Genomic DNA, 22,085 nt, shown 5'->3' on the forward strand with positions numbered 1-22,085 from the left:
ATCACTGTGTTTCTGGGTTTATTGGAAGCACTTTGGATTCTACCAGCTGTCTGGTAATGGTCTTCAGCAAACAAACTCTCAGTTAAGGATCTAGGGATAAGCCAAGTTCTGGGAAGATGGCATTCAAGGAAGTGAAAGAAGTTGAATGTTTATTTAGGCTGAATCCTGTCAGTCAAAGCCATGGACTGCTTCAATCCTGAGGAATTAAGGAAGCTTAGGAAAACAAAGCTGTTGTGTGGCCAGAAGCAGGTACACTGACTGAGAGGCACTTCCTAGAGCACTATATCTGAGTAAGGCAGGTCATTCTAGGGGTGTCAAAACACCCAAGCTGAACCTTGCTTTCCTTCCAGGCTCAGCCTGAGTGTTTCCCATCATGCTCCTACTGAGGGCATCCGTGAAGCCAAAGCTGCAGAGTTTGAGAGAAGAACATGGTGCCAGCGTCATCTCCAAAAACGTTTATTAGCGTGATTAAAAACATTTTTTGAATAGTAAGAGAAGGAGTTTCTAAACATGAAAGTTATCAATGGTTCTACTTTATAACCAATATTTGGAATTGAATGGACAGCCTTATTGCCAGTCTTCATTTATTAAAAACAATCCATTGATCGGTTCCATGACATAATGACTATTGCTTTGTCTGGGAATGAGTCCCTACAGCAATTAAGTATAAAAAATATCTTCCATCATAATTGGAGAGTGACCTGCATTGGAGCGTGATTCTGAGTAAAGAGTTGATTAAAAATACACAAAGAGTTGGGTTTTGTTTTTAAAAACACTCCCTTACACACTACAAAGAAAGAATTAGTATTTTGGCTTTTTAAATTCCTACATGATACTGAGAATGACAGTCCCCAGAGGTCCCCCTCACATCATTGGATGCATCTCCTCTTCTGGAGGGTCGGTTGCAGGGGTGACTCTGAGGACTTGGGCCTCCACGTGTTTATACTGGTCTGAGAACAAAGACAGCGTCGTCCAGAACATAGTAGTCATTGTACATGTCGCCTTCACACAGGTATGGCAGTCTAGTGAAAGCTTCGACGACAAAGCCAGCTTTTCTGAACACCTCAGGCAGGCTATTCACTTGCTCTTCCCAATTCTGTCCCTTGATTTCCAGAATTTCTGATGGTTTCTCCCACTTGCCACCTACTAAAACAAATAAAAACATTAAGTTAAATTCTTGAACAATGACTCACTAAAAGAGGGAAGTACAGGGAGAGCTAGTGTTCCAGGCACTGATGCCCTGGGCGCACCATCTCTGAACAGCTCCACTCTCTTCAAAGCAAGTGGACAGAGCCTAGGAGTGACAGAACTTACCCAAAGTGATGCTCTCAGGCCACCTGCATCCAGTGCTGTTCCCAGGCTGCCTTCATCCAGATCCTACACTGATTGAGCTGCTTGTGTGGCTCAGAAACTAGTCAGTGAGTGAATATTGAATATGGGGTTCACTTGTATTTGAAAGGAGATTTGGACATACGAGATCACGTGCACTTACTCAACTTCCAGTCTAGAAGTTGCCTGGCTGAAAATTAAAATAGGCTCATGAGAAATTTCAATTCACAGAAACACAAGTGCTTTTGAAGAGAAGCTGACCCATTTTCTAAGTCATCTGTCAATCCCTTCCAAGCCTATGGGCATCAGGAGCCTGGGGTGTGGGAAGCAGGCAGGGTCTGTTCCCTACAAGCCACACTCTGACTACAAACAGACAATACCAAAGGTGAATTTGGGATGCTCTTAGAGGCTGTGGTGACATGCCACTAAATTCATAGTGAGGCTTCTGATGCAGCATGTGATAGAGCACGGGAAAGGGAAGACTACACACTTCTCAGTGGCCAGCACTGCATTCTCTCCCTGCATAACTCCCAGGGGAGTTAATTCTTGGAGGGAGGGAAGCTGCTTTCTGGGCTTCCTTGAAGCAGGGTACTGGTGCCACACCTTAGCCTGTTGCCAAGACTGGAATGAGCCGGTGACCCAGAATAAAGCAAGGCGTTTTGCCAAGTGCAAGCACTAATATCAAGTGGCTAGGGAGGTGGGCTGATGAGTGGGTGCTAAGGACAGATCTGCAGCACCTAGTGCCCAGCATCAGACCAGTTTCACAGTGTGACTCAAGCTCCTCCTGACCTGGAGTTCACATGGTTCTCCAGGCCTTCTGAGACTCCAGGAGCCACTTCAAGTCCTGTTAACAAGTCTCTTTTTGCTGATCAGCTGAGTTCCTGCTACTTACAAAGAACCTGACTAGTCGAGGCTGGGGGAGAGGGGGTGCTGTGTGTGACTCAGACCCAAAGCAAGCACCAAGGGACATAGCCATTTTGCTTATCAACACCAAGAAATCTTTCAATTCAAGCCAGGCACACAAGCAGCTGTGTACCTTTTTACCATGCCGGATGCTCTGGTCACTCCCTGAGTTTTTCTCCCAGGCCTACAGGAAACATGGCCTCTTGCTGCTGCTGTTCACGTCTAACAGTTTCTGGCCCTGAGAGGCCCTCTGCAGCGGAGCACATCAGTAAGAGCACTCTAAAATGTCAGGCACTGCTTGAGGAGCACTGACTTCCTGCAAGCTCCACAAAGACTATCAAATGCCCAGGACAGTTTCTAACATACACGCACGCTTAGACTGAAATCTCAACTCTAAATGGTGAAACTTATTACAAACCATTCTTACACAATTTCTAAAAGTTCCTGCTTGTGCTTCCTTAATATGAGTTCCTCTCTTTACTTCTTCCTTTCTGAAAGGAGAAAAGTGGAGAAGAAGGCACAGGCAGCAGAGATGGGCCCCGTGAGCACACGCAGGAGCGGCCTCCAGCTAGAGATCAGCCTGATCCTTTTCCAACTCGGTAAGGAGGTTGAGCTTTCCTTTTCTCTGGCTCATTAAGTGAGCGCTGCTTCTCGCCTGATGTGTATACTTAAGCTCTTAGCACATGATTTAAGAAGGCAGCACTACAGTAGGTTGGGGGCTGGAGAGGTCTCTTCTCCCCACAGAATTAGGTACTAAAGCATAGCTGAAGAAAGGTTTCCTACCGGCCCCTGGTTGGTGATGCTGCTTTGAGCACATCTCACCAGAGAGAGTCTGTGACCACTTGTGCTAGTCACTCAGTCAATTCCCACACAGGCAAGCTCTGGACTAATGTATACTGCACAATATTATCTTAATACTTTCATAGCACAATGTTTCTAAAGGCTGAAAAGAACTTGGTTTTAAAGCTGTAACTTGACCTAGAGAAAAGCCACCTGATAAGATAACTAATCTTTAAATTCTATCTCTACCTGTTCTAGCGCTATAAAAGTTATTTATTTCGTCATAGTTTAAATAATCTAAGATTTGCCCACTAAATCTGGATTGCAGGGCAAGAAATGGAGCCAATGTTCTTGAAATTAAATTTTTTCTCATCTGTAAATACATGGTAGAGTAGTCTAATGGTGGAGGACTTGCCAAGCATATGCAAGGGTCTAGGTTCACTCTCCAGCACACACAAAAGGAAAGGAGAAATGCAGAGGGAGGGGAGACGGGGCACGGGCAGGGGGAGTGAGTGAATTATTCCTAAATGTTAACAGTAGCTCTTCTGGCTGAGGAACCACGGTGATGTCACATACTGCTCTATTGTCTGCAATGACTATATACTACTTTTGTACAGAGCTTCGTTGGAGTCAGAGAAAAGCTTTATCTTCCCATCTGTATTGTGAAATGTTTGCAGATATAATAACAAAAGGAGGGAATGAGATAGCGAGGAGACCTGAAACAAGCCCAAGGTAACAAATGCTAGGCAAGGCTGGGTCTGTGTGCTACTTTTGCATGTTTGACATTTTCTATAATAATAAACGTTGGGCATTACAGTGGTGGCGCAAACCCAGCACTTGGGAGGCAGAGGCAAGCGGATTGTAAGTTCGAAGCTAGCCTGGTCTACAGAGCAAGTTCCAGGACAGTCAAGGCTACACAGAGTAACCCTGTCTCAAAAACATAATAATAATAATAATAATAACAATAATAATAGTAATTGTTAGCTTCTGATGCTAATAGTAATAATAGGTGTTGGAGCTGGGGAGATATCTCAGTACAGTGCTTGCTGTACAAGCAGAGGGACCGCTATGTGATTACTAGAACAATATAAAAGAGTCAGGCCTGGTGGCACACACTTACCAGCTCAGTGATGGGGAGGCAGAGCTGGGCTCCCTCACTAGCCCGGCCTACCCAACACTGAGACCCTCTCAGGAAAAACAAAAGTAAGTAATTCCAAAGAACACAACTGAGGCTGTCTTCTGGCTTCCACACACATCTGTACACTCATGCCCACACACCCACATACACACCTGAACAGGCTGACATACATAAGCACACACAAAATAAGCTCAAGGTATCCAAAATAAGGTCTCTACTTATTTTCTAACAGTTTACAAAAAGGAATAGGGTGATTTTGTTTCCTCCACTGAGCTAAATTTCAACATTTTCAGTGGAAATTGATTTAAAACATACAAAAAAAAAAAAAAAAAAAAAAAAACCCTACAGAACCTAGAAATTCCTAAAAGAAAATTTTCACAGGAGAGGGCTTTAGTGAGATACTATGCAGACTTCTCTTTTTGACTAATGTTGCTCAACTGCAGGGGGAAGGGACACCGTTGTTCCCTCCCCTGGCCTGTTCAGTTTCCCCAACGAAGACTTTGAGAGGAAATTCCCAAGCTGCAAGTATTTCAAATTGTGTTATGGTCATGGTTTACTTTTTTTTTTTTTTTAAAGAGTTGTTTATTTCATGAGTGTGGGAACACTGTAGCCATCTTCAGACACACTAGAAGACAGCATCGGATCCTCATTACAGATATTTGTGAGCCACCATGTGGTTGCTGGGAATTGAACTCAGGACCTCTGGAAGAGCAGTCAGTGCTCTTAACCACTGAGCCATCTCTCCAGTGGTTGGTTTACTTTTTAAATCTTCAATTGAAAGTGACCTGAGCCTGGGGTTCTGTCTGCACATAGGAACAACAGGACCAATCTATTTCACATTGCAGAGCAGCCCCTGGACTTCTAAGGAACTGTGCCTGGGCAGTCAACAGGCTAGTGTGAGCCCACTCTTCCTTGACTGGACCTCCCTGCACACAAGAAGCTAGGTGGTACTCCAGCTGACTAACTCCTAACTCCTCTCAGTCAGTCAGCACAGAGCCTCAGCTTACCTCAAGGCACACAATGAGAAGGAGAAATGTGAGAGCAGACTCTCACAAGCACTGTGACTAACTTGACTGCTCCAGCTGCTATGAGTGGGAACCTACAAGGCACAATGTTAAGTGAAAAAGAACCATGGCCCCCAAATCAGCAGGTCTCAACTTCCGGGTTGCAACTCCTTTGGAGTTGAGTATCAGATCACCTGCATATCAGATATTTACATTACAGTTCATAGCAGTAGCAAAACTACAATGAAATAATTTTGTGGTTGGGGTCACCACATGAGGAACGTTATTAAAGAGTCGCAGCATTAGGAAGCCTGAGAACCACTGCTAAATGAATACAAGCGTCAGAGGATTTGGATTTTCCCCCATTCTCAGGAGCAGAGTAGGATAAGAGAGACCATTTGGCCTATACAACTAGGCAGAAGTTGAACTAAAAACTCACATCTACTTTAACCAATACCAAATTTCATGTGGTGTCCCTCACCCCAAAAGGGTCTAAGGGGACTTCCCATTAAGAAGCACCTGAGTGGTTTTCCATCGTGTCTTGGGCTAGAAGGTCAAGCACAGAGGGGTGAGTAGTAAAGGCAGAGGCAGCAGTAACAGCTGCTTTCCATTAGAAACTGTGGCTTGGGCCTCATCACATTTAAATTCTACATTAACTGCACAAGGGAGCAACTTCCCCACTCATCATGATAGGAAACGCAGGCAGCACCCTGAACTACCATCACAGAGGTGATTCCTACTCATGCACAGGGGGCTCCCTGGGCCATGGATTAAGCCAGGGCTGCATTTTCTTAGAGGTATATCCTTCCTGTTATCCTAATTCCCAAATGGACACCAGACTCATCCTAGGCAGCCCAGCCTCCAACAGGCAAAAAAACCTGCCAGGGCTCATGTGCTCAATCACACAGCACAGCAAGGGGTGCACAGGAGGAGACAGGCTCTTCAAGATTAAGAGGTGAGAAAAAGGGAGCTCTTGTCAGCACTGTGTGTACTTCTGGCTTCAGGCACACTACCTCCAATAGCCACACTGATCATACCAGTACCTCTCTGAGGGATGCCAACAACCACGAGGTAATGTATCAGTGAGTTAACCCAGGCGAGGACACCTGTCGTCTTTACAGTCTTGTTTTTAATGGGAATGGGAGAAGAAACAGAGACTGGCGAGTCCTTGGCTCAACAGTGCCCAGAAGCAGCAACAACAAAGCCCCTCAATACCCATGTGCTTCCTCACAGGTGTGGTGGGTGCCTGTACTGTGTATGTGCTACAACCAGGTTACCTAGAGGTGGACTACGGTTCTGATGCTGTCACCATGGAGTGTAACTTTTCTACAGTTGGATGCCCTCCAGTGCCACCAAAGAGCTTGTGGTTTCGCTGTGGTACTCACCAGCCTGAAGCTCTGTGCTTGGATGGATGCAAAAATGAGGCAGACAAGTTCACAGTGAAAGAAACCCTGGACCGGGACCAAGTCTTCCTCACTGTTAACAGGCTGTCTCCAAATGACAGTGCAATTTACATCTGTGGAATAGCGTTTCTCGATGAACTGTCACCAAGCGCTAAACACACTGGAAAGGGGACTACCCTGGTGGTAAGAGGTCAGTCTCAGGACTGCGTCACATCTGTAAGATGTGTGTGGTTGTTAGTTGCATAATCGTGTGAAGCCTTTTCTCTAATTTTGTTGTTGTTCACTATTTTTTACCTTTAAATCAATTCTTGCTATACTGTTCAAGGCTGGCTTTGAACTCTTGGCCCAAGTCCTCCTCTTGCCTCAGCATCCCAAGGAGCTGGCACCCTAGGCATGTGTCTCTTTGAAATGTCTGTCTCAGACTACTCAAGGGTTGGCCTGGAGTGAGGGATTGTCAGGGATCTTTTCAGGAAGCCAGAGCCAACAGTTTTTCTTCTGATATCCAGGCAGAATGATAATGGCCAAAGATCTACTGGTACCTTCTCTCCAAATTTGTGTTTAATTCTCTTTATCTTTTCAGAGTCCAATTGAATTACTCATTTCTGCTTCTCTTACAGAGTGATTTTCTAGCTGGTTCAATGCTAAGCCAGTTTCTGAGAAAGCAGTAAGACACACGTCTCCCCATGTTACACCTGCACACTGCACATACAATTCTCCTGTTTAACACCTAAAAAATAGCACAGACACACACACCTACCTACTTCCCTGGGTTACACCTCGACACTGCAGCACAGAAGAGTGCTTGTTTAGCTCTCAGGAATAAGTCTGGGAATGGAGAAAGAACTGAAAAGGCCTACTACTGCCTCTGTGTCTGTGGATACTAGATGGAGTCAATCAGGAAGGGTCTAGACACTAGCACCTTCTATTAAGATAACGCCAGGGCTAAAGTATTATACGACCAAATTTATATCATAATTTGTGCTTTTGAGATAAAGGTTTTAAACCTGATCTGAGCAAAATTTTGTGATGTCTTAAAATTTTTTTTAATTGTGCATTGTATAAACTGAGTCCATGGGATAGGCCCTATGAGATATTTAGCTAAAACTATTGGTTGATGGAGAATAATTTTGTATCTAACTGTATTTTCATGTTTCACATAATTAGTACTGAAAGGCATACATTACTTATTCCTCTCTTTGAACAGAGATCACTTCCTGCCCAAAGAGAGAATTCAGGATATGAAAATGGGTTCAGTATTTCTTCTTGGAGGGTTTCACTAAGAAACTCACATGTCATACAGCACAACTGCCTTTAAAGCAAGGAGCTGGCTCTAAGATCCTCAATAGATAGCCTCCTCCAGTTTTTACCAGACAGCACTAGTTAGCTTTTAACAGTTGCACCAACAAGAAAATATCTGCACCTTACCAAAAGAGTTGGTGATTCTTGTTCATCACTTCTAACAAAAAGAAATTTCAATGTCCATGTATTTAAGTAATGTTTATAAAAAGTAATTCTTGGGTTGATATGGGTCAGTAGTAGAAGGCTTAAGCGTGTATGAGGCAGGAGTTCAATCAGCAGTATGGTACCGTAAGAAAGAGAGGAAAAACATTCAAAACACAACAGGTGATTCTTAACATTACAACACATGTCCAGCTCAATTTGTTTGTTTGTTTGTTTGTTTGTTTGGGACAGTCTCACTATATCACCCTGGCTATATTCAAACTGACTATGTAAGGCAGCCTGGCCTCCAACTCAGAGCCCATCTGCCTCTCCCATGAAAGTGCTAACATTAAAGAGTGGGCCACTAAACCTTGCTCTTCAACTTAATTTTTTTAACATTTTTATTTTATGTAGAAGCATTTCTGGTCTAACACATTTAACTGAGAGAACTGATTCTACCACATTCCTGAGCATCACCTACTCATAGAACCCCAGGTGGGGAGGGGCAAGCACACCAAGTTCAGGCTCCACCTGTAAATGTTGCTTGAGCGATGCTTCACAGACATCTGCAAGAACATGCTTCAACAGTAACTGTCCCTTTGTGTTTCCACCATGAAGAAAGACTTTTCAGCAAGGAGGTGCGCAGTTTCCTGATAGTGCTCTTAGCTCTGCTCTCTGTCTACGTCACCGGTGTGTCTGTGGCCTTCATAGTCCTCTTCAAAGTAAGTCAGATACCCTCACCTCCAATGTTACCATAAAGAGGTTATTTTCATCTGTCACCTCAGAAATAGCTGGCCCAGCAAACACCTGGCTCACAACTTCAGAGGCCTCCACCTCAGTGGAAGCTGCAGAAGACACCTTGTTCCTTCACCAGTGAGACTATTAGTCAGAGACAACATTCACACTGTTTCTTCTTTAAAGTCCAGAATTAGGGGATTGAGCACCTGTGCCAGCTTTCTGCTGGGAGAGAATGGGTTTCTATTATCCAGGAAAACTGAAGGACAATCTTTAAGAGCAGAAATAGTTAATGAGAACTAGAAGTTGCCTTAAAAATATTTAAAACTACATGTACCTTGAAAAACAAAACAAAACAAAACAAAAAACCTAAATGTACCAAAAGAGTATCTTTGGTCTGTATATATGTTAGAAAGTTGGGGTATAAATATTTATTAAAATTTGTTCATATGCTATAACAAACATCCATTTAAGGTGTTAAATTCATTTGTTAATTAAAAGCACCTAAAATGTTATGAGAGTTACCTAATGTGTGTCAAACACTGTGCCAGCTTAGTCCTCTTTCAGCTAAGATCACAAAATGCTCACAGATTTTCTTATTCTTGGCAGTCAAAATCCAACGGTCCAAGAAGCAGAGAAACCAAAGGCTCAAAAAAGGTACTGTGAGTCCTTGCATTTTTATACTGTGATAGGCAGGATCCAGTTCAAAGGTAAACTGTGTTAAGACGCCCAGAGAACAACACAGTAAGAACTTCCACCCTCGAGGCTCCTAGTCCCGGTTAGGGATCCTCAACCATCATCTGGGCAGGAAGCTGCCATCTTAACCTGACAGTTCTCAGCCATAAATTCTACTAAATGTACTGAGCTAAGAAGCTAACTAGGGGTCCCATTGCTGAATCCCCTGCAACCAAGATAGAACTCATGCTCCTGAAAGACAAAAGCTTCCTTTTGATTTTGCAGAAGAGTGCTCGGCGCATCTTTCAGGAAATTGCTCAAGAATTATACCATAAGAGATACGTGGAAACAAGTCATCTACCTGTAAGTATTCAACAGCACCGATCACTGAAACGAGCAGGCTGCCAGCAAGCTACCAATAATCAAGCTTTCCTTTAATAGACTCTTTCTCAAAGTGTGTTTACCAGAAAAAACAGCAGTTTCACCAAAAGCATGACAAAGGACATTTGATACAATGTTCAACAGTTAGTAATGTGGAAATGGCGTTTTCAATACAGGAGAGGGGCTTTCAGATTAAGAACCACTTGTTAGCAGTAAGGGAAAAATAAAGTTGCCAATGTTACAAAACCAGCATCTTGCTAGCTTTGGGGCTGGGTAAGTTTCCCACAGTCAGGATTCCCCAGGGCATGCTACTTTAAGAAGACCTGTTCCACAATGCATGGCAGGAATGCTAAGCCTTCTATGACAATGGACACAGAGACCTGAGGACTAGGACAGAAGTAAATACAACAGGATGATGACTATAAAGTGTGACTTTCTTTGTCCTTTTTTTAAGCGGGTGGATAATGGGGAGAGTTATCTAATTTGTAAGCCTTTTCACAAGCCAGGGATTTAGCTCAGTGGAAGACCACCTGCCCAATATTCATTAAGGCCCTGGGATCCATCCCCAGATTCAGTTTTTAAAACTAAAATCTAACCTTTTTTTAACCAAAAGAATATCATCCACATATTAAATTCATCCTCCTGTGATATATATAAAAAAAAAGCATAAAGAAAAAAAAAAACTGCCTATTCACAGTTTTTCCTATTGAAGCTAGAGCGTATTATTTCTTTGAAACAAGGTCTCCCTGTATCATCCTAGCTGGCTGGGAACTTGCTATGTAGACCAGGCTGGCCTGAAACTCACAAAGACATGCCTGCCTCTGACTCCTAGGAGCTTTGTCAACAAAAATAAGTTGTCTGAAGCAAAACTGGAATTTAGAGCTTTAAAGTTCCTAGTCAAAGATTTGACAATAACATCAAGACCTATTCTATTTTAGTTCCCATATACTACTGTAAAGGAAGCAAAAATAGAGCCAGGTGCGTAGACACACACCTTTGATCCCAGCCCTTGGGAGGCAGAGGCAGGCACATCTCTGAAAAAATGAGGCCAACCTCATCTAGACTGCAACTTGCAAGCTAGCCAGGCTCATGTAGTGAGACAATGACTTTTAAAAAGGAAAAATGGTAACCAGACTTTTACAATAACTGGAAGGGTCAGGCATGAGGATCATCACCCCAGCACTTGGGAGGCTAAGGCAGAATTACCAGCTTAAGCCAGCTCGGGCTGTATAGCAAGACCTTGAGCCCTATTTCAGAAACAAACAAAATCACGATGAGCATGGTACATGCACTTACTGGGTGAAAGCAAAGGGTCTAAAGCTGGATGTGGTCCTGAGCTACCCAGTGAGTTCAAAGGGGGCTACATGATATTCTGTGTCAAAAGACCACACAACACTGAAACAAAGAGTGGGAGTGCAGATGCTTACACAAAACTGGAAATTCAAACAGAAAAAAGTGCTTACACACACACACACAAGCACATACATGCTCCAGCACGCATGTGTGTGTGCGCGCACACACACATAAAACACACAAAAATGATTCCAAGTATACACAAGACCAAAACTGCACAGTTACAATGTAGCTCCTATGGGGCTATAGGATGGCCCCACTGGTAACATAACCTCACACAGCTCCGCTTCCTCTCACAGGAGGAGGACGGACGGCACTGATGAAAACAGAAAAGCACTCCCCAACCCTGGAAGAGCATAGATGTGCTTACTTTTCACTTAAACCACTGACAGTGCAACTCCAGAATCTACGGCAATATGAATGGACATACAGAAATCAAGACAACATCAAAGAGAGCTGGGGTATAGCTCAGCTGGCAGAGTGCTTGCCTAGTAGGCACAAAGTCCTAGCTTTGATCCCCAGCACCACATAAACTCAGCAAAGTGATACAAGCCTGTATTCCCAACATTGTGAAGTATAAAGAGTCAGAAGTTCAAGGTCATCCCTGAGTATAGGATGAACCTGAAGTCAGAGACACATCATCTTGTCTCAAAAACAACCACTACCACCAAAAGAAAAGGACAGGACAAGTGGGAAAACAGCTGGCCACGCCAGACGGCAGAGCGTAAGTAGCTGTCACCAATTGTAGCTACAGAATATGAAAACCTCAAGAAAACTCAACTGGAGGACGTTTTTCTAATTTTCCAGGAATAGTCTAAAAAGCCTCATTTTGAAGAAAAAACTTCATCTTAACAGTTTTTTAAAACTGTTACCATGTTTATGTTGTCAGTCCACCCAACATACTAGATGTGTGATAGCCATTAACTGAGAGAAGGTTTCAAGTTAAACCAGAGATCTCAGTTCTGAGGGGGAATAAATACTTCCCTGAGTTGTAAAAATGATGAAACAATTAGAATCAAGTGAGAAGGGCAAAAAGAGTAAGGAGAAGAGCAATTTCTGAATAAGAGAAACTCATTGTGAAGAGTATCTTGGAACAACAAGTGATTTCTTCTGATACTGTAATGGAGCCGTGGGCAGTGAACATTCTCCAGCTGAGGTATACGAAACAACTTAGGTTGTACCACCAACAAAACAATACTACAAGAGACCAGAGGACGACTACAAACAGAGGAAACCCAAAGCCTATCAGAAAATGCCTCAGGAATGCAGACAACTGACTCTAGATGTCAGTGTGGTGCCAAAGAACTGCAGCCCCAGTGAGCTTGAAAGGAGGGTTTGATACAACAAGGGCCTCACTATCTCACTGAGGTGACCTGAGCCAGGCATGCTGGTGCACACCTTTAATCCTAACACTAAGGAGGCAGAGGCAGGTGAATTTCTGAGTTCAAGGCCAGCCTGATCTATAGATCGAGTTCCAGGACAGCCAGGGCTGTTAATAGAAAAGCACTGTCTCAGAAAAAAAAAGGGAGTGGGGGCTTGACATGGATTGTTCTTTGAATAAGCACCAGCAAGGACACACTGCTCACTAACTTGATCGCAGCTCTAGTACAGTTGCTTCTAAACAGGTACTAAATATAAATGGCACACACTCTTAAACATCACACATTGTGACACACACACACACATATATGTTTACACACACAAAAGGAATAAAACAATGGCAGTGTGTTTTGGTCAGATGGGTTGTTGTTTGATTTTTATTTTATTTTTTATTCATGTGTGTGCATTTTTCTGGGTCTGTGTACAAGTGTCCACAGAAAGTCATAAAAGCCAAAAGAGGACATCAGATTCTCTGAAGCTGGATGACAGGTCGCTGTGATCGGTCCAGTGTGGGTGATGAGAAGGAACAGCGCTCTTAGCCGCTGAGTCTTCTCTCCAGCTCCCCTCCCTCCCTCCCTTTGGAACACATGTCCTCATGGAGATTATGAACTCACTGTCTTTTTGCTTCATACTCCACAATGAACCTCCTATGAATGAACCCCAAGAGGCAAATCCCCTAACTTGGAAACTACCAGCTTAGGCAAAATCAATGAACTTTTGAACCAGATGGCAGAAAGGAGCAAGTACTAACTCCATCTAGGAGAGCAGAGTACTGGGTACATGTACCATTTGTTTCTGCTAGTGACTGTGCTCTGGGATTGTTCCCAAGAGACAAGTCTCTAATGTATTAGCATTGAATTTTAATGTGTTTCCCAAAGAGTAAATGCAAGAACTATCTTAAAGATGGATTTTAAAATGAAATTTGGAAGGTATTTTCTGAGGAAGAACCTCTTATCTCTGACATCACATTCAAGAGGACTCAATGCTCACTGAGCACTTGGCAAGGCTTGTCTTTGGCTTACAATGAACCTGCCCTATCCTAACCCCACCATATATACATCTTCATGCTTTTACATACATTCTTGTGTAAGTTTGCAATATACTATAAAGACACAGCTTAAGAGAATGAGCAAGATCCTGAGTTTAACCCCAGCACTGTAAAAACAAGACAAGTACAACAGCTCAGAGACTGCACACAAAGCCTGCCCTGAGTCCCAATTAATGATCTTCCCGTCTCTGTCCCCACAGTACTTTGCCTTATCTTTTATTACATTGTCCCAACATTGCCTGTAACAACTACAATCTGTACTAGAATCACAACTAGAAGCTTAGGGCTCATTTATCTGTTTATTTCTAGTGCCTGGCTCTTCCCAACACATAGTAGGACTTCAAATACCTTTGTATGAATACAACTGAACAATAATTCTATTTTAAAATTTCTTACATTTCAACTGAGATGAGAAACAGCCCCTACACACATACTGAGCCTTCTCCAGAGACTACTGGCTAAATCCTTTCTTACTCTCTGGGCATCCAGAAAATTTTCCCTATTAAAGAATAAACTGTAACCACCCACTAAGATTGGAATCTTTCAGGATGCCTGTAGTTTCTCACAACCACTGATGAGGAAATGATGATGAGATGCAATTAGTGGGCTGCTGTTGCTATGACAAAGTATTGTAGAAACAGCAGAAATGTCTTTTTCACAGTTCTGGAGGCTGAAGTGGAATCAGAATGCCACAGGGGGGTTCTAACTAGGCACCTCCTCCAAACTGCTGAAGGTGGCGTGCAGGCTCTGGAACCTCTAGCAAAGCAGACAGCCCTCATGAACCCATCACCTCCCAAAGGGCCTACCTCCTAGACCCAGCACAATGGTGGGGAGGCGTAATACAGAAGTCTTCTATCTATGTCGTCTACCTTGATTTGCCTGCCATGACATGCCAATAGGGCTTTCAAAATAATCCAATCCTTTCTCACGTTGTAAAGAACCTCAAGCCTGTGACCAATAGCAACAGCTGTGCAGCCACACACCAACAGAGCGTACACTCTGAGACAGTTAGGGGCAGAATGAAGCCTTTGCATTCTGACCACGTTTGTTACGAGTTTAAGGCAGACTAAAAGACAATCTTGAATACTTCTGTCTGAGAAACTGTGAACAAGGATAACCAAAGTCACAAATAAAAACAGTGAAAGAACAAGGTAGACTAGAATAAATCTAGCATGAATCAAATAGCAAAATCTAGACCCATACAGTTGATCACTGTTCAATACATGACTTAACCCTTATAACAAACTCCAAGATGGGTATTAGCCACTCTGGGCAGGTAAAATGCTCAGACTAATGAGAAGCCATGCTAACCAATATTTCAAACTTAAACAGACAGAAAACAAACATAAATTTGAGGCCAACCTACATGACAAGTTCCAGACCAACCAAGACTACATAGTAGGACACTAAAACAATAACAACAACAGCAATAATCTAATTTAATCAGAACAGGACCTTATAAATGATAAGATAGCTGCTAGCAGGCTATTCCTCAAAGCACAGGCCTAAATAGTTTCAAAGAATAATTCTATCAATAATTATTCAAAGAATAAAATAGAGAATCACATTCCCAATTATTTTCTATAAAATCAGCAAGACAATGATATAAAACCAGAATACCATAGAGGTCAGCTACAGGCAATCACTTTATCAATAATATAAATGTTATCTATGAGGTACTGTGGTCACCTCTTTAATCTTAGTTCCTCAGGTTAAGGCAGGATATCCTGAGTTCAAGGACAGCCTGAACAACCTAGTGAGACTCTAACTCAACTAAAAGTGAAGGGGCATATGGCGTGACCAGAAAGATGTTAGGAGTTGTCACTGCTCTAATAGGGATTTTGTTCTCAGCACCCCTGTAACTCCAGCTCCTTGGGAATATTTGGCTTCTGTACAAACCTGCACTCATACACCCCAATGCTTGTACATAAATCAATTTTTAAAACTTAGGAGCCAGCAATATGGCTCAGAAGATAAAGGTGCTTTGGCAAAGCTTGAAGACCTCAATTCCTGGGACCCACACGGTGAAAGGAAAACACCAGCTCCCACAAGCTGTCCTCTGACATCCACATCTCCCAACACATACAAACAAACACACTTAAAAAATGTAAAGGGCTGAGGATATACTTCATAAAGAGCAGTGTGTAACACATATGCAACTATGAGTCTAATCCCTAGCGCTGCAAAAAAAAAAAAAAAAAAAGGTGATGTTAACACTCAAGACACTTTCATTTAGAATGTCACAGATACAATCCAGTGCTGCACTGAGTGGAGATGGGAGAAGACCAGGAGTGCCAGCGTGGCACCGCTAGTCAGATAAGGGTGTCTTCAGTGTGATCATCTCAGAGATGCTCAGCACTCAGATATAAAATTCAGTACTAAACTCTTAAGAAAATGGAATTTGCAAAAGAGTATCAACCAAGCAGCAATCTAAAGCAGTAACAATCCTATTTAACAGCTCACTCCCTGCATCCACTCCAAGTAACAATCAGGTGCCATGAGTCAGTCTGAGAAAGGCATCTAAGGTACTCCTAATGGCGTCTACCTGCATACAGGTAGAGAAACATTCGAAGCATGTTTAAGGTGACCTAAAATCGCAAAGGGTCTAAGAGTAAGAGAAGATTTTTCATTACACACCCTTTTGCAAGCAGCCCAAACAACTTTTACCATGAGTGATTTTTGCATAAAATTATGATTTTAACCAATTAATCACGATTAAAGTTTCAACTGTACAACATAATTCTCCTTAATTACATCCTTTTCTCTAAATAGGTCTCACCTGACAACCAACCCTTAAGGAAGCCTAGGTGAGGAACCAAGTTAACAGATTAAAAAGAAACATATTAGTCTGCTTTTTCTAAGTTAGCCTAAACAACAAAATTATAGCTAAATGCATGACACTGATTGCCCCCCACCCCCCAAAAAAACCCAATAAGAGTAATCACTTCACCTATAATTGCTTTTTGTTAAATAATTAATTAGGCCAAGCAGGCTAAGCACACTCTGTGCCTTCGAGTCTCGAATCCTCAGTTTCCCATGGAGATCATCAGGACCTCATCAGACTAAGCCTGGACGACAGGAGGCAGAAACAGCACTAACAGTGCTGCAGACAATCTGAAGACGCTACAGGGCAATAAAGGGCATCCCTAGCAACAAGACTTTGTCCTGTTTGTCCCGTGCCACAGGCAACCCTGACACCACAATCAAGGAGCCTGTTCTCAGTCCTAAGTGAAGGCTGTTTAGCTTCACTTCCTTTCAATTTTTCTTGCCAGAAACACAAGGAAATGAAATTTGTGGTTAGATTGATGTGTTGTTTTTTTTTTTTTTTTCTGCTTTTCCTCCTCCTGTTTTACCAGGAAGCAGTAGCATTAAAGTTCTATCATGTGGTTGCCCAGCAAGACACAGGAAGCCAGAACCTTACAATTCAATGGCTAGTAAGTACAATGCAGAGATGGAGCCAGGCTTAATCACAGAGATTGGCACTGTGGCAAGGTCTGATCAGAAGACACTTACTGAGTCTTTTCACTGTGTAACACACACATGATACACAAATGATAGATTGCACTCACACTTAGCAGTGTGAAAAGCCATTCAACAACAGGAATGGACTGCAAGAGGAAGAAGCTCGAGGACATGTTTATTCCATCCATTTTCTCCCTGCCCTCCCATGAGAGGCAGAAGCACAAGGATCAGGAGTTGAAGCCACCCTGAGTTACACAGCAAGATCAGATTACATGAGGCCCTGCCTCAAACAAAATAAAACAAAAAATCAGGGAACATGGCTCAGTGATGGGGAGACGACTCCATGGCCAAGCATGAGACTGGCCTTCAGATCCCTGGCGCCCACACAGGAGATGGGTGAGTCTGCATGGAACTGTAATATCAGTGGGAGGAAACAGGCAGCTATCTGACCCTTCAGACATAAAGCAGCAAGTTCCAGGTTCAGTGAGACCCTGTCTCAAAAAGTAAAGAGGGACAGACAACGAATGTCAACCTCTGCCTGCACTTTCCCCCTCCCCTTCTCCCCTCTCCCTCACTCACTCACTCATACAGAGAGAGAGAGAGAGAGAGAGAGAGAGAGAGAGAGCGCAAGCGAGCGAGCAGGACGGAGAATATTTCCTATTTTCCGTACTAACAACGAAAACTCTTAGATTTGGCAAATGTACAGGCAAGCATTAAGTACAGAGGGAGGCATGGTGACCACTGCAAATCTCAGCATATGGGAAGCTGAAACAGGAGGGTCATGAGTTTCAAACCAGCTAAAGCTGCAGGAACCTGTCTCCAAAATGAGCAAGCAAGCAAACAAACAAGAAATAATGAGAAAATAAAAGAAAGGAAAGAAGGAAGGAAGGACTATGACCATGGGTGAACTGCAAGGTCAAGAACAGAATTCAGAAGCATATGTGCGCACAGTAACATAAATCCACAATGGTCCACAATCACAAGAAACAGGAATGTTATTCCTTAAAATATGGGTTTCCACGATATTTAGTGGCTCTAACACTTGCAAAATAGTAAGGAATTCTTTTAAAATGTTTGCAAGTACTTGAGAGCTGAACAAATGTCCAATCAGGGCATTAAAACTAGAAAACTAGGAGCTGCAGATACAACTTGATTGGTAGACTATTTTATTTGCCAAACATCAGGAAGCTGTGGGCTCGATCTCTACCACCACATAAATCCTAGCACCGGAGAGGTGGAGGCAGGAGGATAAAAAAATTCAAGGTCATCTTTGGCTACACAGTAAGTTTGAGGCTAGCCTGGGCTACATGAGGACTGTCTCAGAAAGTAAAAAGACAAAAGACTTTAAAAATATTAGCATGCGTAACAAGTTTTATATAAATGTACATTAATTTTATCAAAATACAGAAGAGCATTAGCGCCATCATCTTCAAGATAACCTAAAGTGCAAACCCCTGAGCTTAAACTATGAATTACTGTGGTATTAAGTTCACAGTGAGTATCAGAAGTTGCAGTAAAGCTAATTGTCGGGAAAGAACCAGTCTCTTCCAGTGCACTCCTCAATCAATACTGTTGAAGAGCAGCCCCATTAATTTACAAAACCGTATTCCAACGGTTGGAGAGATAAAGGGCTTCAAGGTTAGGAGTATGCACTGGTCCTTCAAAGGACCCCAAGTTCCGTTCCCAGCACCCATGTAGGGCTATCTTCCAGCCTCTGCAGATGCTCTACTCACATACACAGACACAAAAACAATTCTAAAAATGATAATAAATGTTTAAAACAGCCTGTTACTCAAGAAATGCTACTTACTAGAACATGAATGTCTTCAAAACAGAACATTCATCATTTTTAGAGTCTGAGACAAGAGTTACAAAATGTAAAACAAAGCAGCCATGACATTCAGCAGATATCTACTAGCAGATTAGGAGGGAATGTGCTGCTTGACTCGGCTTATCCGCCACTACGTAAGTGGTTCAAGCTGCCTTGAAAGGCAGAGCACAGATACGGAAGCACTGACGCAGCTGAGGCTGAGCTGTTACAGTGCCAGGGGAGTACAGAATGCTGTAAAATCTGTATTACACTGAGCATTAACCAAGGTGATACTCCACATGGCTAGCTGTATTATCGTAAATCCCAGGTAACTAAGCAACACTAGACCATGTGTAACTAGGTGTTCATGAGATAGCAATCACAAATACCAACAGACAGTCATTCTGAGAAGAGCTGGTCTGCCCACACTTACCGTTTTCTACATAGGGATGAAAGGGCAAAACCAATGCCAGGATGACCCTGCCTTGGGTGGGCTCCAAGACACTTCTGATATCTTTTAACAACGTCAGGGGCTGATCACAGCGATCCAGCAGATTTAAGCAGCTGATGACATCATACTGGAACCCTGTATTCTGCCATTCATTTATACCAAGCACTCTGGAAAATCAAAAAGAACTTGGTTACTATTTCTCCCACTTAGAGACAACTCCCCCCACCCCACCCCACCCCACCTTCCCCCGCACCCCTTTCCGTTCTCCCTCTTGCTCTGGCCCATAGGTTTTTTAATTTGTTTCTCATTATGGATGGTTGTGAGACACCATGTGGTTGCTGGGATTTGAACTCATGACCTCTAGAAGAGTAGCCAGTGTTCTTAATCAGCCCTAGCGACAACATTTAAAATAACTAAGATGAGCAGGGAGTAGTGGTACATGCCTTATTCCCAGCACTTGGAAGGCAGTCGGGTGGGTCTCTGTAAATTCAAGGCCAGCCTGGTCTACATAGTGAGTTCCAGGACTGCCAGGACTACAGAGTGAGACTCTTGTCTTGAAAAAAGAAAAAAACTAAGGTGCCAATAACTTTGGCTCCTAAATCAATGGGTAAGAAAAAAATGGCAACTATAGAGGCCAGAAGTCAATGTTGGGTGTTACTCTTCAGATGCCACCCTTTTTTTTTTTTGAAACAGGGTCTTTCATTGGCCTGGAACTCAATAATTACACTGTGCGGGCCAGTGGGCCCCAGGGAGTCTCCTGCATCTGTCTCCATAGTGCTAGGATTACAAGTTCTTGCCACTGTACTTACCTTTTCACACGTGTACTGGGCACTGCATTTAAGTGCTCATGCTTGCTTTCCAAATAAGCATGACTGTACTGACTAAGCCAGATCCCCAGGCCATGGTATTTTTCCTTATAGCCTGCCTGCCTGCCTGCCTGCCTACCTTCCTTCTTCCTCCTCTTCCTCTTCCTCATCTCTCTCTCTCTCTCTCTCTCTCTCTCTCTCTCTCTCTCTCTCTCTCTCTCTCTCTCTCTCCCCCTGTCTCTCTAACTTGTGTTTTGAAGTTGCTGTGTAACCTTGGCTGGCCTCACACTAGCTCCTGCTTCTGTCTCCCAGCACTAAGACTGCTTATAACAACCCAAGAAAGCAGGCAGCTCCTTTGCTGTACAGGTGTGTGTCTGCACTGATGTCTCCTGAACACATCTCACTGTGGAGCTTCAGAAGCACTTTATCCCGTGAGACTGCTGCATAACGATTTCAGAAGCTGCGCTCAGCTCATTAAAGACACACAGAACAGTCTCTGCTTTCACAGTAAAATGTCATCAGTTCTACTCTTAAACAATGAAATAGACGATAAAAGAAATGCTTGTATAATGCTTTAGCCAAACAATTTAAAAGCACAAATTATGCATTTGATTAAACAAAACAATAATCTTAGGTCTGCAATGGAAGAGAAGCTAGAGATGAAGCAGCAGCAGATCTCACTGAGATAACCTCTCACTTAATCCACCTCAAAACTCAGCTGCAGGGAAGTGGCTTCTGTGTTAGAAGTTTTAAAAACTAGAAAGACACTCTCTGAACCAACACTTAGGGAGTTTAATGTTGTAACAGTTCAACTTTCCTGAAAGCAGATCAAGCTCACCCTTAACTTTTAAAGTTGTGTTTGTAAACTCAGTTCCATTCTTTAAGATACATTAGTAGCTGTACTCAGGCTGCCCAGGAATCCTAGTGAGTTGCTGGAATATTTCCTTTTATGACAAAATGAAAGGAGTGGCTTGTCCAAATTCACAATGTAGCACAGAAACTACAACTTGGGAGCCTCTCCTAGCATGTTCCTCAGGTAAGGCTGCTGGCCCTCTCCATGTAAGGTGAGGGAAAACCTGACAATGACTCCTTAAAGAAGCCCTGTGGCCTACCCAGCTAAGCATCAATGGCCATCTGTACACTCCATTCTCTAGTATCTTCTCATTAGGCAAAGTAAATGAAGAGGCCAATACCCTCCCTCCCTCCCAGACCACTTTAAGCATTGTTTTTAGTTTTTATTACACTTATGTATATGTCTGTACCACTGCACACACGTGGGGCTCAAAAGACAACCTGCGAAGTGAGTCCTCTCCTCCCACAATATGGTAATCGGGGTCAAATTCGGGCGACAGACTTTGTGGCAAGCAGCCTTCTTACTGAGCCAACTCACTGGCCCTGGTTTTGTTTTAATTAAATAGGAAGATATGGGGACAGGTTAGAAACCTATAAGTTGTCATTATAACAAAGGACAAAAACTAACTTCTATTTGGAGGGGTAATGTATTCTAATTATTACCATGTAGGTTTACCAAGATAGAAATTGAGGATGAAACCAAGGTAGACTTCGTTTCAAACGTACTTCTACATAAGGTCCTTCAAATATAAATAACATCCCAAACAGTTATTTAACACTGATGTGAGAAAGGTTGATGTTTCTATCCATTGCTCAACTTCTAGAATCAGCTGTGCCTGATAGAGCAGAGTCTACGTTTACCTCTTCCTTCCATTTAACGTCTCCTCAAGTATTCACAGCAATCCTTCCTTCTACCACCAGCCTTGGTCTGTCCTTTCTCTAGACTAAAACTCTCCATGTTTTCCAATGTTCAATCTGCTCCTGCCCCACGAGAGCTGCACAGATGCTTGACTAAGGTTAGTCTAAGTGAAAAACACTGACAGAAGTCAGTGAGGATATAAATCTCTGTCCAAGGCTTTCCGAATACCACAGGGGCAGGTCCCACCTCCACATGCGTAAGCAGTCTGTAGAAAGA

The 22,085-nt window shown here is 42.9% G+C and overlaps 2 protein-coding genes across 6 annotated transcripts in view; one reads left to right on the forward strand and one right to left on the reverse strand.

Annotated features, from left to right (window-relative positions):
• Positions 1 to 440: 440 nt before the first annotated feature.
• Mettl9 (methyltransferase 9, His-X-His N1(pi)-histidine) overlaps positions 441 to 22,085 on the reverse strand; it is a 42,067-nt gene continuing 20,422 nt past the window's right edge. Inside the window, exons 4-5 of one of the 4 annotated variants that reach the window (XM_021167579.3) lie at positions 19,275 to 19,459; positions 441 to 1,143 (exon numbers count right to left, since the gene is read on the reverse strand). In XM_021167579.3, coding sequence (XP_021023238.1) covers positions 941 to 1,143; positions 19,275 to 19,459 — 388 coding nt within the window. In that variant the 3' untranslated portion in view covers positions 441 to 940. Of the gene's footprint in view, positions 1,147 to 19,274; positions 19,460 to 22,085 lie in introns of all 4 variants that reach the window. The other 3 variants (XM_021167578.2, XM_085841351.1, XM_085841350.1) reach the window with 3 other exon arrangements.
• Igsf6 (immunoglobulin superfamily member 6) lies at positions 2,739 to 12,997 on the forward strand. Of its 2 annotated transcripts, XM_029479660.2 has the most exons (6): positions 2,739 to 2,831; positions 6,388 to 6,747; positions 8,616 to 8,719; positions 9,342 to 9,389; positions 9,693 to 9,770; positions 11,441 to 12,997. In XM_029479660.2, the coding sequence occupies exons 1-6, from the start codon at positions 2,765 to 2,767 to the stop codon at positions 11,459 to 11,461; spliced, it is 678 nt and encodes a 225-aa protein (XP_029335520.1). In that variant the 5' UTR covers positions 2,739 to 2,764; the 3' UTR covers positions 11,462 to 12,997. The 2 variants fall into 2 exon arrangements, with proteins under 2 accessions (XP_029335520.1, XP_029335519.1); XM_029479659.2 differs by lacking the exon at positions 11,441 to 12,997 and having other exon boundaries at positions 9,693 to 10,214.

The sequence above is a fragment of the Mus caroli genome, unplaced genomic scaffold, assembly GCF_978045245.1.
Source record: "Mus caroli unplaced genomic scaffold, Mus_caroli_1 scaffold_8, whole genome shotgun sequence".
NCBI classification, from domain to species: Eukaryota; Metazoa; Chordata; class Mammalia; order Rodentia; family Muridae; genus Mus; species Mus caroli.